The 19646-nt window shown below is 43.3% G+C and overlaps 1 protein-coding gene across 2 annotated transcripts in view; it reads right to left on the reverse strand.

The window, feature by feature from the left end:
• Positions 1 to 15251, reverse strand: part of TACC1 (transforming acidic coiled-coil containing protein 1) — a 61860-nt gene extending 46609 nt beyond the window's left edge. The window contains exons 1-2 of one of the 2 annotated variants that reach the window (XM_069945214.1): positions 15129 to 15251; positions 4224 to 4319 (exon numbers count right to left, since the gene is read on the reverse strand). In XM_069945214.1, the coding sequence (XP_069801315.1) occupies positions 4224 to 4319; positions 15129 to 15199 (167 nt within the window). In that variant the 5' untranslated portion in view covers positions 15200 to 15251. The remainder of the gene's footprint in view (positions 1 to 4223; positions 4320 to 15128) is intronic. The other variant, XM_069945231.1, reaches the window with a different exon arrangement.
• Positions 15252 to 19646: the final 4395 nt, after the last annotated feature.

Consider the following 19646-nt stretch of genomic DNA (forward strand, 5'->3'; position numbering starts at 1 on the left):
CCTGACTGACCTATGTAGATTCCATCTGCTGTATCCTTCCAGGCAACATCTGTCTGCTGCCTACCACTGTCTGGTGCCACTAGATTGACAGGCACTACAATACTTGTAGGGAATCAGTCAGCACCCGTACCATACCCAAGGTGCTGACGGTGTAGTGTAGGTGGCCCCTTGTGAGCACAGTACGTGTAGTAAATGCGTCGGTGCGGTAGATTCTATATAATCTTGGGTCTCGTACTGTAATCAAGAGTCAAAGAGGAGTAGTGGCTCAGAGTTTGTGCCGCAGTTTTGCACCCCTCACCACTACTTCCTCCTCTCTCTTTTTGATGAATATTTACTGCTGGCTGGCCTCCTGCTCGATGCTGTCATCATCGTAGTGTGCTGATCTCTCAAGCCGTGCACTCCTGACTCCGTGCACTCCTGACATCTCTCGCGCACTGAGCATCCCATCTAAGGGCATTGGCTTCAGTTCCTCGGTGGCTCATGCCAGCAGTGGCACATGCTCACACCACGATGATGACATCAAGGAGCAGGAGGCCGGCCAGCAGTAAATATGCAGCAGAAAGAGAAAGTAGTGGTGAGGCGTGCGATTGTGCGGCACAAACGCTGAGCCACTACCCCTCTCAAGCCACTACTGACTCTTGGTTACAGTGGGATACCCAAAGCATGGATGCATTTACTACAGGTACCATGCTCACAAGGGGCCAGCCATCTACACTGTCAGCACATTGGGTCTGGTCCGGGTGCTAACAGATTCCCTTTAAAGGGGTTTTCTTGCCAGAATAGACTGATAAGCAACCCACAGGATACTAATAAGTGATGGATGAGTCGATCGTGTGCTGGGCGAGGTTTTGCTGTACTCATCACCCAGTACCTACCAGCAAGCAGTAAAGGACACCCCAGCCTTCCACCCACCCATATGGTTGTGATTTTCTATATTTTATACTCTATATAATATTTTACGATATAATATTTTTTACGATATATCGTCCATCTGATTAAACAGCCACTACATGTCTCTGTGGAGGCGGGGATGATAAGCAAAAGGATCCAAGAAATGTAATTTTTATTTCATAAAATTGTAAAGAACATACTATATTGTATGTGGAGGAGAAGGGGTTACTAATGCATTGGTTTTGTAAGGCGCTATGTTAGAAGTAAGAAAAGAGCTTCATTTGTGGTCAGAGAGCTTTGATTTAACTTTAATGAGCAATGCGGATCATCCTCAGCAGGCAGACTGGCTCAGGCTGTCTATTCTGCACAGAGCACATGGTAAGCCCCTCCCCACTTCCTGTTATTTATTATGCTGTGTTATCCAGGAAGTGACATCACCATGTTATCCAGGAAGTGACATCACCATTTTATCCAGGAAGTAAAGCTTTGATGCAGTAGTAAGTGCAGGGAAAAAAGCACTTTATAAGCATCAGTGTATATTGGTGATTTGTATACCTTTTGGGGGGCAATACAATACTTTAATTTTCACCAGACCTCTCCTTTAATGGAGGGAAATTGCTGAAAACAGCAGACACCATCTATTGACCCATCGGTTCAAAACTATAGATGAAGTTTTCTTTTCCTTTCTTGGCGTCCGTCCCTGCACGTCCTTGTATTTTGTCTGTGCCCCCCATACCAGCAGCTCTGTCTGCCACAGCAGGTCTTGAGAATCTTGTTAGATATTTCATTAAATGGGAATGTTGACAACAAGAGACAGCTGTAGGGGCAATGACAGAGAGGGTGACCAGCACGCTGGATGACACATTCTGCACCATGGCAGCTGTTGGCGGTTCATCAAGTGGAATCTCTCATCCATTTAACGTTTGGTCTCAGGTTACTATAGTTTCTGAGTGTCCGGGTATTTACACAATTACATTATTAATGGAAAATGATGATGTTATCTGTGGAATGAATGAGTGTTCCAGGGAAATTGCAAAGCATAGGTTTGGACCACATCTCCTCCAACAAACCTACCCTACCAAAAACGGTACCATGTAGAGCGAATTTACAGTATTAACGAAGAGAAGTGCTGCGTTGGCTTGGCGGTCGGCTTGTCAACTGACTGCCTTTGAACTCAGTGTCTCTCCTTTTAGGGTGCCTGGAAAAGCTGGATCCGGTTCCTGGGAAACTTTCCTAGGACTGGATCCAGCTTTTCCAGGCACCAGGAGTGGAACGGCACTGAGTTCAAAGGCAGACAGTATACAAGCCAACCGCCAAGCCAACAAAGCGCTTCTCTCTAGTGCCTACTGTTTTCATGACACCACATTATTCTTGAATGCTTGTTTGTGCCTCTGTGTATGCATATCCAGGATGACATGTCTCACCTATTGTGCCACACCTATCGACAGAGTGTATGTGGTATTACCACTTGGCTTCATTCAATTCAATGTTGAGATGAGCTGTAATACCACACACAAACAGAGTAAAAGAGTGGTGCTGTTTCTGTAAGAAGGCAGATATGATTTTCTAAAATGCTGCAACATATCTGCAATCGATCTATCTTCTATTTATCTATCTATCTATCTGTGGTGTCCCACTGTTAAGTGCTTTAGGCACCTGTCGTGAAGTCCTCACTCCAGGTTAAGTGGTGATGAAGCTAGTATTCTGTAGTTTCGCCACTAGATGTCAGTGTTCTTTATACTCCTCTGTTCTTGGTTGCGCAGCTGAAGTTAGCGATGGGTTACTGTTGTTGTTTTAGTACCATGTGTTCAGTGCTGACCTAAAGGAGATGCTCTTTCTTCTTCGCCTATCCCTGCTCTCCACATACAGACACAGACACACACACACACAGCCCCTATGGGAGTAGTTAGTTAGCCCTGTGTGGGAGGAAGTCAGTTTAGTGTGTTCAGTGAGTTGAGTCTAAGACACATGTATGCAGATGCAACTAGAGACACTCCGCTTTTTCAGTATTCCTACTATATCTACTATGCAGTGCTAGACACTACAGAGGGAGAAGAGTCGGGATCATCCTAGCCTATGCTGTGAACCAGCCTAAAAGGTGCAGGGCAGTATCCTGATACAAAAGAGGAACTAGCCTGGACAGGACAAAGCTACCAGAAGGTCTACGTATCCTATTTCACAGTGCAGGTAACTGGAAAGGCTCGGAAGCTTAGCTTCATCCAGATAACCAAGGCTCAGGCTTGTATCACCCTATTAGGACGGGAAGCTCGACACGGTAGGGCACAAGGTGGTCAGATTATAGTCTACACACAAGTAAAATTCTGACTCTCCAGTATTCTCTCAAATTCCGGCAGAGTACATTTCTACATTGGGTTGGGACTCCTTTGACAAACTCCTCTCCTCTATGCTGCTCTACTCTACTCTCAATTTTTCAAGCACCACTACAACTACCTCTACTCTATTCTACTCTTTCAAGCATCTCCTCAGCACACAAAAGCACTACAGTCTGTATCTATTTGCTACAAAAGTGTTTTGTACTATCAAGAGACTGTACAGTAAAGCTGTTATATTTTTATATCACGAGGATTCAGTCATCCTTTTCTCCGCACCAGCAAGAATACACACTAGCCGCACACCTTGGGTTATATGCCCCCTCTCTGTGGGTAGCGGTACCGATAGTCCGGGTGGGTCAATTGCCACTCAGGACTACCGTGATAAGAGCCCAAGGGACCCATCACAACCCGGCAGGTCACCAACCATTTCTGGGGAATACAGTCAGCCACTACTCAAAGCAGGTACCAACATCACACCTGTGTGCTGGACTAGCACTGTCATCACGACACTTACATCTTTGGCTGAGCTGTCACAACCACCGGTCATATCATCATCTATCTATCTATCTATCTATCTATCTATCATCTATCTATCTCTAGCTATGAATGATAATATACCTCTAAATAACAGGCATACAGTTATAAATAATGCCGCCACACAACAAGCAGATATGTCATCATACTGTTGCAGAACAATATACTGAATAAGGAAAGTATACCAAGGCCAATATTATTTATAAGAAAGGGTCAAAAATTCTGCCACCACCTGATCACATACTATAACTACAAAAAATCTGCATATTACCACCATAGTGTTACCATATATTACCACCACACCATCACCATATATTACCACCATATCTTTCTCAAATAATACCTCCAAAATCGTAATTCATATTATCACCATATTATTAGCGCTGTGCACAGATCAATATTACCCTGATATAGTACCCATGTAGTGTATAAATGATTATAATACTGTTATATCTAGGGACTCACTGGTGAGGTGTTTTCTGATCAGAGTCCTTCACTTTCTCTTTTCTTCTCCATCCAGCTGAGACCGCCATGAAGAATTCATCCAGCCATGACTCGTCTCTGCAGAATTTGCCGCACAAACATCTTAATACCACCTCACTTTTTCAGTACTCTCTTCAGTACTTTCAGTACGCTCTTACCTTTTTCCCACTTCTATACACTCACAGTACCCCCCACTCACAATCAGCGGCAGGTTAACTTTACGATAGGCCCCGGGCTGTTCAGTAGGCCTGAGCCCCCCAGGAGCTCAGAGCCCCAGACTACCGCCCGGAACGGGCCTATTATAATCCACTACTGCTCACAATACCCCCTTGTGCGCTGAAACAGTAATAGAACCCTTTAGACTCCACACAGTAGTAAGCCCCCTCTTTGGGACCTCGCACAATAGTTAGGCCCAACTTTGTGTTTCCAAATAAAATATAGGACTTATTTTGTGCCCAGCTCTAGACAGGCGGACATTTGTTTCCCTAAGCCAGGGCTACTCAACAACTTTTAGTGAAGGTGCACTTACCGGGGTCTTTTGTCAGGTGAAGGTCCGAGCTGAACATCATTAGTAAACGTGTTGCACTCCCCCAGTAGTATATAGCCCCCTGTTGCTCCCCCAGTAGTATATAGACCCCTGTGCGCTTACCCAGTAGTATATAGATCCCTGTGCGCTCCCCCAGTAGCATATAGTCCCCTGTGCACTCCCTCAGTAGTATATAGCCCCCCTGTGTGCTCCCCCAGTAGTACATATTTAAAAAGTATTTAATTCCCTTGCAGCTCCTCCACAGGGGAAATGGAGTATTATATGATGCCAACTAAATAAATGCACTGTCTGTATAAAGCTTGGTCCTCCAGAGAGAGACACTCTTTATAGTTCTTTTCTATTTTGACCAGCTGTTGTAGGGGGTAAGTGGTGGACTTTTCTCCTAATAGGATTTTTGTGAAGGCAGTTAATCCATTAATTTAAAGAGATTATCCAGGAAAAGTTAACTGTCACCCGTAGCTCTATTCATTCCTATGGAGCCACCAGACAAAGCCGAGTAACATGGCATACCCATGGCTCTATTCATATCAAATAGTCTGGGGGCCCAATACAGAGATCGGCAGGGGGTACGGAGGTCGGACCCTCCATGAGCTCTTACTTCTCCCGTATCGTATGAATAGGGGAAAAGTGTATTTTTCCCGGACAACCTCTTTAAATGCAGTTGGGGAGATTTATTGATGTCCTTCTGACACTTTTGAGGTCTAAATGCATTAAATATCATTGCATTTTTTTTCCTAGAATATTTTGGCTCAAGGAGAATTCCGCACATTCCCCTCATACACATAGTCAACATTAAGGCCTAAGGTTATGAAGACTGATTGAGTTTAACTATTAAGTGACAGCGCGCCTGTAAGATTACATACAAGTCAATAGCCCAAATTTATCAATCTGTCAGTGTGTCTGATTCTTGTTTTAGATAGCCGCCCATCACAGCTCAGGGCTTGTTTCTCAGTATGAGCCGTGAATGGTTGCTGTCTGAGACCAAAATCAGCCAGATCTAGTGATCAGTGGGGGACTGAGTTATAATGGAGACTTATGGAACTTCCAGTAATGGCTGTACCGGACCGGAGGGCTCCATTATAATTCCGTCCACCACTACATTAGCAGTAAGAGCGGAGATGCAGAGGCAGAGCGTGCTGCTGAGTGCGTCTGTCCCTTCATTCTACCGATCGTCGGGAAGTCTCAGCACCCGACCCCGACCAATACGAACCTCTGACATGTCGCTATGACCTGTCAGAAGTTTGTTTAAATGATAGGTAACCTTTAAATGATGAAAGATAAAGAATGAATCATTAAAGGACAACTCCGGCAAAAAAAAATTTCCCTGGCAATTGAAACACATTACAAAGTTATATAACCTTGTAATGTGCTTTAATTTGCAGTATGGCCCCCTTCCCTATGTCCCCCCAAGCGTAAGCATTAAAACTAGAGATGAGCGAACCGGGTTCGGGCTCGAGTCCATCCGAACCAGATCGTTCAGCATTTGATTAGCGGGGGCTGCAGTACTTGGATAAAGCTCTAAGGTTGTCTGGAAAACATGGATACAGCCAATGACTATATCCATGTTTTCCACATAGCCTTAGGGCTTTATCCAACTTCAGCAGCCACCGCTAATCAAATGCCGAAAGTTCGGGTTCGGATGGACTCGAGCATGCTCCAGGTTCGCTCATCTCTAATTAAAACGTATCTTTATGTGATCCCTGTCGATCAGGGAATCTTCGGCCACCGCCATCTTGTGTCAACGACATCATCTGTGGTGTCACCAGATGGCTGACAGCTTTCTTAGCTCTGATTGGCTGAGCAAGCTGTAAGCCATGTGAGCTGCTGGACGGAGGGGCGAAGAAGACGGTGATCGGTGCACGGCGGGGTCCCGAGATGGATGAATTTCACCGGTGGCATACTCTCCACAGTATAAAAGTGGTGATAGTGGACCAACCCCTTCAATTGTTCAAAAGTCAAATAAAAAAAAAATCATAGAAACCATAGCTGGTATATTGAATCCATTATGATGAATGACGCCAGGGCTTATAATGTTTTTCCGGGTTAAAAAAAAAAAAAAAAAAAAAGAACAAAAGTAAATTTACTTAGAAGACACTGAAGCCCCTAATACATGGGGTGACTTGAGGAGCAAGCAACGCTGTCAGCGCTCGTTTGCTCCTTGTTCCCCGCTCGCTGCCGCTGCTATTATGTGCGGTGGCAGCAAGCGGGTGAGTACAGGGGGGGGGGGTGCGGGGAGTCGTGGTGGGGCTGCCTGGGTGATCGCTAGATCGTCCGGGCAGCCCATAGAGGATAGCAGCGATCTGCTGCCACCGCTTCTATTCCACGGAGCGACGGCAGCAGATCGCTGCTATCACAGTCGTTTGTCTTTAAAAATGTTGAAAGACAAACGACAGCAATGATCAGCCGACATTGTTCATGTCAGCTGATCGTTGCCTTCTATTGCACGGGGCGATTATCGGCCAAATATTATCAATAATCGTTCTGTGTAATGAGTTTTCTGGTAGATCTAGAAGATCAACTAAACTGTGACTATCTATGACTCATAGAATAAACAGCAGAAAATCACCTTATGTGGAGTTTTTACATCACATTGGCTCAGGCACCATCTAGTGGTGAGAAGTGGTATGACCATTGACTACAATGGATCTATATTCCACTTGGTTGACAAGAGATGGGCGCACAGCCAGGGCGCCATAAAGCAGCATTTATAGCTCTCTGATTAGTCACATTTCCCAGCTCGGGGTATTTCTTCCATTCTCTATTTAACTGCAGTAGACTAATCCCGTGGTATGCCTATGACGCCTCAGCTCCATGAAGACGATGGCTCTGGGATGGATTCAGCATTTATTGTGAATTAAAGGGGGAGATTTATCAAACATGGTGTAAAGTGAAACTGGCTCAGTTGCCCCTAGCAACCAATCAGATTCCACTTTTCATTTTCCAAAGAGTCTGTGAGGAATGAAAGGTGGAATCGGATTGGTTGCTAGGGGCAACTGAGCCAGTTTCACTTTACACCATGCTTGATAAATCTCCCCCAATGATCTGCTCAAACCTTTTCACGTTTCACTTTACTTTAAAGGGGTATTCCCATCTCAGCTAATATAGACTGCTCAAAAAATAAAGGGAACATTTAAAATAACACATCCAGGATCCGAATGAATGAAATATTCTCTTTGTTCTGTGCAAATTTGAATGTGCTGACAACAAAATCACACAAAGATCGTCCGTGGAAATCACTTTTATTAACCAGTGGAGGCCTGGATTTGGAGTCGCACACAAAAACACACTACAGGCTGATTACTTATTAGCTGCTGTATGTCCTGGTGTATTCTTTCCAGTGTGACACAGTGCTCTTTGCTGCCATCTCTGTCCATGACAGGAACTGTCCAGAGCAGTAGCAAATCCCCATAGAAAACCTCTCCTGCTCTGGACAGTTCCTGACATGGACAGAGATGGCAGCAAAGAGCACTGTGTCAGACTGAAAAGAAAACACCATTTCCTGCAGGACATACAGTAGCTGATAAGTATGGGAAGACAAGATTTTTCAATAGAAGTAAATTCCAAATCTAAATAATGTTCTAAAACGAGTTGATGTGAAAGAAAATGATTATTGCTGGATAACCCCTTTAAGCATTGTATGAAGGAGCAATGCAGCTGAGGCCTGTAAGGAATGTAGACCTCCCATGTTACATTTGACACACTTGGTGTGGAGGTGTATGAGTGTGCAGGTCTCCTGTGATACCTAGAGGTCACCATCTCTGTGTCCTGTCCACCGTCTGTTCTATAATGTACACGTGCCTAGGGGATAAGTCAGACGAACACTATGGTGTGTAGGTGAAGCAGGCCAAGGCCTCTATCTGTGTTTCACATGTAGTGCTGATCTGTGGGTCCGCTCCATATAGTCAGGGGGCTATGATGTCATATTCATCAGTGTAGAATGGTGACTCAACATTACAGCATTCAGCAATGCGGCATGTGTGCTAGTAAAAGTGGCCTGTAACCTCGGGAATATTGATGCACGTGAATGTATTCAGGATCAGGATAGTCCGTACAAACACCATACAGCATGCCCTATCACATAACATCCTCTATACCCCGCTGGGTTTTACCCTAGTGTCTGGTACCTGTCGCTTTCCAGCTGCTGCAAAACTATGATTCCCATCATGCCTGGACAGCTGAGGAAGGCTCATGCCAAGTCATGTGATGGAGGGAATAAAATTAACAACTTTGCACCTATATGTGAGTGCTGGGGTCTTCTTTCTGCTTTGTAGTAAAGGGGTTGTTGACAAAAAAAAAAAATCCTTTCAAATCAGCAGGTGCCAGAAATTAGTAATTTACTTCTATTAAAAAGTCTTCCAGTACTTATCAGCTGCTGTATGTCCTGCAGAAAGTGGTATATTCTTTCCAATCTGGAGAGCAGTAGAGGTTGTCTATGGGGATTTGCTACTGCCCTGGACAGTTTCTGACATGGAGAGAAGTGGCAGCAGAGAGCACTGTGTCAGACTGGAAACAATACGCCACTTTCTGCAGAACATACAGTAGCTGATAAGTACTGAAAGACTGGAGATTTTTTAATAGAAGTAAATTAAAAATCTCTGGCACTTTCTGGCACCAGCTGATTTGAAAGAAGAGATTTTTTTTGGTGAACTACCCCTTTAAGGGACATCCCCTCTACATGGTCTGGATGGAAGTGCTAATCTACCCGCCAAACATAGCAGTACCCAGACCCTGGAGCCTGAGGAGACCTAAACAACTCTTTTTCCCATGTGAGATGAACAACACTACAAAGTTGGGGGCTTCTATGCCTCTAATGTGCCCCTAGACCAGAGGTGGGGAACCTTGGCCCTCCAGCTGTTGTAAAACTACAATTCCCAACATGCCTGGACAGCCAAAGCGTTAGCATGATGGGACTGTGTATTCCAGCATGTCACCATCATAGTGAAATAAAGCAAGGGCTGTGTATTACAGTCAATCTTCTGGGGTCCCCTTTAATGGTTCTGATCACTTCCTAATGCCTCAATATACAATCCAGTACACACAGCCTATTATATGCAAATAATAGAAGGACAAGCAGATGATAGCACAATGACTGGCTCCTATAATCCCCATTATTCTCAGCAGGGAATCCAGCCTGTCGCTCATTGTCTATAGCAGATCCGGGTGTATGGGAGGCTGAGGACTCGCCGGACGTGTTTGTGGATAATGCAATAGGCCATACACATAATAAGTGAATGCCTCCTGTAATAGGTGTATATATGGGAACACCTCATCAGGAGAGGGGCCACGCCCGGCAGCCTGACACTGTCAGCGACTGTCAATAGAAAACACACAAGGGACAGGTGCACATCCTGCTCAGGGTGCGGCGACACATGGAAAGTCACAGCAAACAGCAGCCGTCCGTACTGTAACCCTTTGCTGGGCAGGAGAGAATGGGAAGGTCTCTGAACTACAGTGCAACTTTTTTTTAAAAAAAAATTGTGCATTCTCAATTTAGCCAGTAGGTGGCGTACAAGTCCACAGGGCAAAAAAAAAAAAATGCATAAAAAAAATGGTGTGAAATTCATGATATCTCACACAACTATGTGTCGGATGAATGGAATACATTCTGCCACAACGTCTTCCATGTGTGAAGCCAATGTCACACGGCAGTATTTTAGTCAGTATTGTGCGTCAGTATTAGGAGTGCAACCTACAGAGAGAACAACTATAATGGAAAGATTTGCATCCCCCTGTTTTGCATCCACTCCTTGACTCTGTACTGATGCAAAATGCTGCGATTTGGAAGTAGTGCAAAGGCCGAAGGCCCCATATATGTTGGACATGTGTTCACCGAACCAAATTAAAGGGATTATCCAGGATTAGAAAAACAGCTCCCCCTCAGGTTGTGTCTGGTATTACATCTCGGCACCATTCATTTCAATTGAAGAGAGAATTGGAGAGAAAAGCTGCTGTGAGAAGAGTCTGGTAGTGGCGTACCCCCCTATCTATATTCAGAACACATGGGGGATCAGGAGACATAGCTGTCAGCCAGATAAGTGTTTGGATGTCATGTGTATGGCTTCCTTTGGAGAGTGTAGGCCACACCCTATTGGCAAAGGAAGGGTAACAGCCAGTAGTCAGTGTATTCACGCACTTCCAGGAAGGCTGAGGCGTTCTCTTTAACAAGATCAGTGTAATATAATGAGATCATTTAGTCTTGTCTGGTTTAGGGAAGAAACTGCTTGCTCTGTACTGAGCTGACTATTTTTTTAATTTTTTTTTTTTTAAGTTGTTAAACAGCCAAAATTCAGGTGTGTTCAACCAAACATGGCTACCTTGGTGGTCTCTGCCCTAAACTATGGGCCAGATTATAGGGAGGAACAAAGTGACAAATGTGTTGGGATCTCCAGTATCCCTCTCAGGACAGCTCATAGCAGTGTCTTAAAAGGGTAGTTCAGCAATAAAAAAAAAAATTCTTTTAATCAGCTGGTGGCAAAAAAGTGCCAGAGATTTTTAATTTTCTTCTATTATCTGGAAGATTTCTGATCTCAAGCCTTCCAGCACTTATCAGCTGCTGTATGTGCTGCAGAAAGTGGTATATTTTTTCCAGTCTGGAGAGCAGGAGAGGTTTTTTTTATGAGGATTTGCTACTATTCTGGACAGTTCCTGACATGGACAGAGGTGGCTGCGGAGAGCCCTGTGTCACTGGATAGAATACACAACTTCCGTTCAGGACGTAAAGCAGCTGATAAGTACTGGAAGACTGGAGATTTTTTTTTTTAATGCAAGTAAAGTACAAATCTCTGGTAAATCATTCCAGACCCTGGAGTAAGGTAATTCAGAAAATGGAAAAAAAGATCCACAAAATCCAGTAGAAGAATTTGTACTTTATTATGGTAGGCACATACAACAGTTAAAGGTATCACCATCATCCAATGTGTTTCAGGTCTTTATGACCCTTAGTCATAGCTGGTATGACTAAAGGTCATAAAGGGCCAAAACACATTGGGCAATAGGGATCTTATATCCGCTGTATGTTGTAGACCTGACCATATCCTCCACCGGTGTTAGTTGCACATGATCACAATAGGTTTTCAGCCTCTGGATGTAGCAAAAATGTCTGATAACTGAAGTGTTTGCTCTACTAAGAGTATGAACCCTTCACACAGAGAGTCTGGGATTCTGTCCATGGAAATCTTGACACAATTCTTGTACTGGTGAAATCAAACATTCCTATTCTCGACAATTCAATTGGTAATTGTTGAGTGTTAGGACTAATAGTCCACGCTGGTTCCCCTTTAACCCCATGGTTGCTCATCAGTGATGGCTCCAGGCCTTTTGTCTGTGGATGAGGCCGCCATGATGTGGTCTCTTTGTCACCTCTCACTATCAATCCATTCACTTTATCATCAGAGTCCAAAAAGAGAACATACAACAAAGGAACTTCTCTTTTCCAGATGTGATGATACCAAAGGCCGTCGCCCTGCTGATGACTGGAGGGAAACAAGCACAAGGCAGGGCGTGTGTGGAGTTCTGGTATCAGAGCCGGGATTGTATATTTTATTAGATTATTACTGTAGTTCCTCACTGCAGATTATAATGCCGCATTGTCCGATCTCAAGGGCAGCTACAGTTACATAGATCCCAAAATATCCCCTCTGTATAACTTGTGACTGAAAGTAGCCACTTCAGCTCCTTGTGTCAAATTCCTGCCGTACTCCGAGAAGCCACTCCATCTTTGTATGTGTAGAAGAGGGCAGGGAAAAATATCCTGAGAGTGAGGTCGGAGAACCAATATTTACATTCTCACCAACCATAATAACCAGGGGCGAATTAAAGGTACCCTGGGCGGGAACCTAGAGCGGCAAACTTCTCTCTCATCAGTGTGCATCACCCTAGAGTAAATGACCCCCCTGTGTAGTGACCCTTGGCTAGTCCCCCTTCAGTAGATGTCCCCCCTGTGTTGTCCCCCTTTATTCTATGTCCCCTTTATTTCATGTTCACCTGTATTGTCCCCCTTTAGTCCATGTCCCCCTGTGTAGTCCCCCCCCTTTTTAGTCCATGTCCCCCTGTTTAGTTACCGTTAGTTCATGGACCTCTGTGTAGTCACCTGCTTAGTCCATTGTCCCTTGTGTAGTTACCCCCTTAGTCCATGGCCCCCTGTGTAGTCACCCTCTTAGTCCATGGCCCCTTGTGTAGTCACCCTCTTAGGGCCCTATTCCACCGGACGATTATCGTTTCCATAATCATTAACGATTAACGATCTCAAACGACCGCTATTGCGAAAGACCTGAAAACGTTCACTCATTTCCATGGAACAATAATCGTTACTTATGATCGTATTTGCGATAGTTTTTTCTTCGATATTTCTTGACTATTGCGTTGGTATCTACTGCGAACGACCGAGCGATGTCTTATCCAATGCGAACGATTTGTGAACGAGCAACGATAAAAATAGGTCCAGGTCTTATGGGCCCTATTCCACCGGACGATTATCGTTCGCATAATCGTTAACGATTAACAATCTCAAACGACCGCTATTGCGAAAGACCTGAAAACGTTCACGCATTTCCATGGAACGATAATCGTTACTCATGATCGTATTTGCAAAAGTTTTCTCTTTGCTATTGCGTTCGTATCTACAGCGAACGACCGAACGATGTCTTATTTAATGCAAACGATTTGCGAACGTTTTGCGAACGAGCAACGATAAACATAGGTTCAGGTCTTATAAAGCGATCAACGATTTCTCATTCAGTCGTTAACTGCATTTCAACCGAACGATTATCATTTAGATTCGAATGATTTAACGATAATCTGAACGATAATCGTCCGGTGGAATAGGGCCCTTAGTCCATGACTCTGTGTAGTGATTCTCTTAGTCCATTGCCCTCTGTGCAGCTTCCCTAAAGGCGATAAATAGGAAGAATACAAAAAAAAAACAAGAAAAAAAAAAAACCTCCCATGCTACAGCGGGCCCCTGAGGGATCTGCACTGTGGGAAATGTATTGTGCTTGGTATGCAAAAAAAAGGCATGGCTGTTTTATTTTGGGCTTGCTAAATTTTTCAAGTGGGTGATGGTATTTTTCTTACTTTTATCCTCAGTGCCGTTTAATTGAAATCCTCAGTTTAATTAATATATGAATAAGGGGTTTGGTGCATTGGAGGCAGTGCACTCATCTGCTCGCCCCCCTTCATGAATATTTAGGTGGCACTCTGCAGTCACGTCACTCCGGTTGCCTGATTATTCATGAAGAGGGGTGGGCAGATCGGTGCAACAAGGGCTGTACTACCGCCCCCTGTGCACCAAATCACCTAATTACATAACAAATCTCATTACAAACAGTGCTGAGGATGAAGGTAAACACATAGGGGGAGATTTATCAAACATGGTATAAAGTGAAACTGTTCCATGTTTTTTTTTTAAGTCAGAAATAATAAATATTTTTAAAACCCTACCCAAGCTAAGGCACTACCCCAACTTCCATCATAGAAGCAAAACTGGGGAGCAAGGCAAAAAAAAGAAGAAAAAAACAAGCTAATTGATGTATGTGAAATTCCACAATATATTGCAGCTGTATGCTGGATCTACGCACCAGGTTATTAGGCTTTCTGGAATATTGGATGTCTGAGAATAGGAATGTATACGTGAGGTTTCCTTTGGAGTGTCAGTACTGCTCACATAGGCAAACTGAACAATTTATTACATTATCTATCTCCTATCCATCCATCTATTTATCTATCCACACTATATATCTCTTATTGATCCTAATGATTGATATAACAGACAATAAACTGACGTGTCACGTCTTTTCTGCGCAGTCCCTTTGTAATCAATAGGAGCTTCACACCAGGAAGTCACGGTGCTGACTACAGCTTTAAGAGGACCTGCACATGGAGGAGATTTTTGCCTGTGTACACACAGCCTAAGGCTTTAAGGAACACTACTGTACATTATGTTTACGAGCATTACAGAACAATGCCTATACAAGTGCAGCAGAGCTGAGTTTGTTATTTGCCTTAATGTGCTGTCATATCCCAACGCCAAATGACCTGTAATGATCCTACAAACTAAAGTGATAGTTTTGAATAAGTTGAAAACGAGTTAATTCCTGAAACGCGTCAGCCCGCCGAGTATCTTATATGACTACTATACACTTGGTATAACGTACGATTATCCTATCTTGCATAATGTTAAGTACTTAGATTGTCAGCTCTTCTGGTCTAGTAACCAATGTCAAAAGCTGTCGTACAAAAAAGTATTATGTATATACCAGCATGCGAGGATCTGTACAGAAGTCCATGACTCTGCATAGTGTGCAGCCAGTTTGGGATGTAGAAGAATATAGGGTATTACTCACCCAGAGCTGGGCTTGGGCTGCTGGGGCGTCTCAGGCTGAGCCTTCTTCTTCTGGGACAGTGCTCCCCCCATAGTGATGTCAGGGGGTCTTCCCTGCCTGTAATTCCCTGGAGCTCTCCTGTAGGAGCTTAGAGCTGCAGTGAGGATGTGGCTGCATTGCAGGGAGGGTGAGCAGACGAGACTGCCAGATACACTGATCCACCAATGGCAGGGCTCCCTGCCCTAACCTGGGAGCTTAACCCCTGGTGCACTCAGCCAGCCTGCCCCAGGTGCACTGTGCCCCCTCCTCATCCTCATACAGTGCAGGTACCACATCCTCCTCTAAGCACACAATCTATATCCTCAATGCAGCTCTATAAAGTTCTACATCCGAATGACAGAACACTCCCATAGGATTGCTGTACACTGAACCCTATGTTCAGGAGTAGTGAATAGGGGGACCTGCACCCACATCCTCTCTGTAGGTGACAGCTTATGGATCTTATTCTTATGGATATGCCAAAAATGCCCACAATAAGAAGATCACATTAAAGTAGTTTTCTGTATGTAAAAAAAAAAAAAAAAAAAAAAAAAAAGATACTCATCATAAAGTATAATGAAAGATTTCTGCTGCCTTCTAATATTCTAATCTTTATGTCAGTGAATGGAAAACTATTTTACTTAAATAATTTATTTTTATTTATTTTATTTAGTTTCTACATTTTACTGTACCATGAGTGGCAGCAGTTAAGGGTGGCACTACCCTTCTGCTGCCACCTATGGCTGTGTCAGGAACTGCAGGGCTGCTCAAGATCTGCTCCCGACTCAGTTACAAATGATTGGCAGTTAACCCCGCTCACACTGCCTCACTGTGCTGCGGCTGCAGCGCTACTGGCACAGACAGCTTCTTCAAGTGTAATTTCCATTCTAATGATAACATGTTATCGATTAGGCTAGGTTCACACTGCGTTTTCAGCATCCGTTTAACGCATCCGTTTTTTGCAAAAAACGCATGAAAAACGGATTGCAAAAAACGGATTCATTTGTGTGCATCCGTTTTTCCATTGACTTCCATTATAAAAAAAAACGGATCCGTTTTTTTTGGCGGACCAAAACGGACCAAAAAACGTTGCTGACCCTATTTTTCTGGACGTTAAAAAAAACGGATCCGTTAAACGGATGCTGAAAACGCAGTGTGAACCTAGCCTTAGACATCGGGGAGGCTCAGTATTGGTAATGCTGCATACAGCAGTGCTAGTGATATATAAATGTACCACGACCAGGGCTTGTGCAGCCCTGTAGTTCCCAACACAGCCATTGGGGGCAGTAGAGGGGCTACCTCACCCCTTACTGCTGCCACTCAGAAAGTAAAAAAAATATTTCATGTTCCATAATAACATTAGATTACAAATTTATATAATGTTATTAAAGAAATGTAAAAAGTTAGAGTTTTTCTGCTATTTGGAAAAAACATACAAAGCATATACTTACCCTCCCTTCACCATTCTCCTGGAGCTGGTCCCATTGCATAGTGCTGGCTGTTTTGGGGGTCAGTGCATACACTACCACCTCAGTCAAGCAACAGCTGAGATGGGACCCCACTTTGGGTGCACATTGGCTGAGTGGGCAATTTTGATCACATGACATGACGATCACAATGTCACATTGCGACATTGCATATAACAATTTTTCAAAGAGGTTTCAGTATAATGCGACTTTGACACAACAGTCACAGAAAATTGAACCTTGGCTCTGGCTGCACACAACATTGCCAGCACTGACCTTAAAGCGGTACTCCAGCAAAAATCTTTTTCTTTCAAATCAACTAGTTTTAGAAATTTATATAGATTTGTAATTTACTTCCATTTAAAAATCTCAATTCTTCCCATACTCTTCAGCTGCTGTATGTCCTGCAAGAAGTGGTATATTCTTTCCAGTCTGACAAATTGTTATCTGCTGCCACCTCTGGCTATAACAGGAACTGTCCAGAGCTGTAGCAAATGCCCATAGGAAACCTCCCCTGCTCTGGACAGTTTCTGAAACCAGTTGATTTGAAAGAAAAAAAAATTGTTGTGTGATCATAGCCTCCTATTACACAGGGCATCAGCAGTAGGAACATATATAGCCGTATGGCTGATATGAAAGGGGTCAAAGCGGTTGCCCAGGCTTAGAAAAACATGACCACTGTCTTCCAGTAACAGAACCACTTTTGTCTTCAGTTTGGGTGTGGTTTTAGTTCCATTAACTCCTTGACAACACATGTTGTACCCGTACATTATGGTGCCGTTAGAGGGGTCTAAAGAGGAGTCACGCCATGACCCCACTCTGAATCACGCAGTTCCCTAGATAAGGATCGTGTGTATTATGCCTGCACAATTTACTATTTAAATGCCCTTGTCAAAGCTGACAGCTGCATTTAAATGGCCTAAAAAACCCTCACCTTGTGGTCTAGTGGTGGGATTGCCCATCCTCCCCCCTCCGTGCGATGCAATCACGGAGAGGCAATCCCTGCTTCTGGCCGGGCCACGGCTCTGTGCCGCAATGACGCTGATCCTGGCTCGGCAATCGTTTACTATGGGCTCCGGCACTGGTCTCATTGATCAATGCAGTACATATGCATCTCTATGAGAGATCAGTGCAGTCATCATATGGTGTAAACACAAACCCTCCGAAATTTTTTGTTTATTTTATGTATTTGAATTTTACAAAATTATTTGTTTTACTCATGCAGTTAATTTGTATTTTTGTTTTATGAAATTGTAAATTTCCAATGCTACTGGCTATTAATGTAGCAGAGCTGAACTCTGTCTTCTGTGCACCATGACAACATGAAGTAAAAGCATAGCTAACATATACAGTAGTTACAAGCTCAGCTCTGCTACATCTACACACTGGTTTATAACCATATCATGCATGATTTTGCTAGCAATACTAGCAGCATCACACAGCTATTGACCACCATGATGTACAGGCATGAATTTGTCTGCATACTGCAGCCACTATATATATATATATATATATATATATATATCACATGACCTACTAACTTGATATCTTTAAAACTTTAAGGCACTTGGAAATTCCAATCTGTAAACCCCAAAACCAGAATGTTTAAGATCAGCGATCAGATATTGATGTTCTTCACACTCATTCTATTTAGCTGCATTGGGGTGCAGTATACAGCCTATATCTGACCAATCATAGCAGCCACTGAGGCTATGAAGCATTTAATATGGAATATTTTGCTGCAAACTGAGCAATCATGGTAAAAAAGTGCTATTCTTGAAGCAATTCTGTCAAAATCTTGTGCAACACGCAATTCGTAGCAATATAGCGCTAATTAAGGCTAATTGAAAGCTATGTGTGAACATAGCCTAATATGTGCTCTGTTAAAAGGGTCCTCCAGCAAAAAAAAATAAAATAAATAAAATTAACTGGTGTCAGAAAGTTGTATAGATTTGTAATTTACTTATGTTTTAAAAATCTCCAGTCTTCCAGTACTTATCAGCTGCTGTATGTCCTGCAGGAAGTGGTGTATTCTTTCCAGTCTGACACTGTCAATGTCAAGAATTGTCCAGAGCAATAGAGGTTTTCTATAGGGATTTGAGATTTTTAAAACATAAGTAAATAAAACATTTATATAACTTTCTAACACCAGTTGATTTGAAAGATTTTTTTTTTTTTTGCCGAAGTATCCCTTTAAGTGATGTATATTAATTTATGAAGTAATTTATATATTAATAGGAAAAATGTGCTACAGCATACATATAATGAATTACGTTAACATTCTGTTACACGGCCGATTATTGGCCAGAAGTGTTGCCAGAAACTAGTATATGTAACGTCCGCTATTATGCACAGATCACTGCTGACAACTAGTGGTGAAAGAACATATTGCAGTCTGTTCCTCTAACTTTTTTGATGGGAAAATGCAGCTAGCACAATGATACCTTTTTGTTGTTGTTGTTGTGTTTTTTTTAATCTACATATCTATAAAGTCTATTGCTTTGTTCTCTATTTACAACCAAAATGAAAATAAAATTCTCCTGGGTCTCCCTGCAGTGCAGATAAGCTGGTCTTTTTCTATTTGTCCCTGCAGGTTGCTCTACGATGTCTTAGTTCTCCTTCACATGCAGGGTGACATTACTCAGGCTGTCATACAGGGAGATTTCTGTTGTTGCCCACAGCAACCAATCACAGCTCAGCTTTCATTTTTCAGCTTTCTGGTAAAGTGAACGCTGAGCTGTGATTGGTTGCTATAGGCAAAAAAGAGAATCTTACTAGACAGCTTGAGGCTATGTTCACACAACGTATATTTTCGTAAAACCACGGCCGTGATTATTACGAAAATATATGTTACCTTGCTGTCTATGGGATCCCGGCCGGAGCGTATACACAAAGTATACGCTCCGGCCGGGATCCCTAGCGGCACCACAAACAACTGTAATGTCAGTTTTCTGTGGCCGCTATTTATTGAATAGCGGCCGCAGAAAACCCTGTCAGTGCACACTGTGGAGCGAGCAGCTCCGGCCGCACGCTC

Source organism: Dendropsophus ebraccatus, chromosome 1, assembly GCF_027789765.1.
Source record: "Dendropsophus ebraccatus isolate aDenEbr1 chromosome 1, aDenEbr1.pat, whole genome shotgun sequence".
NCBI classification, from domain to species: Eukaryota; Metazoa; Chordata; class Amphibia; order Anura; family Hylidae; genus Dendropsophus; species Dendropsophus ebraccatus.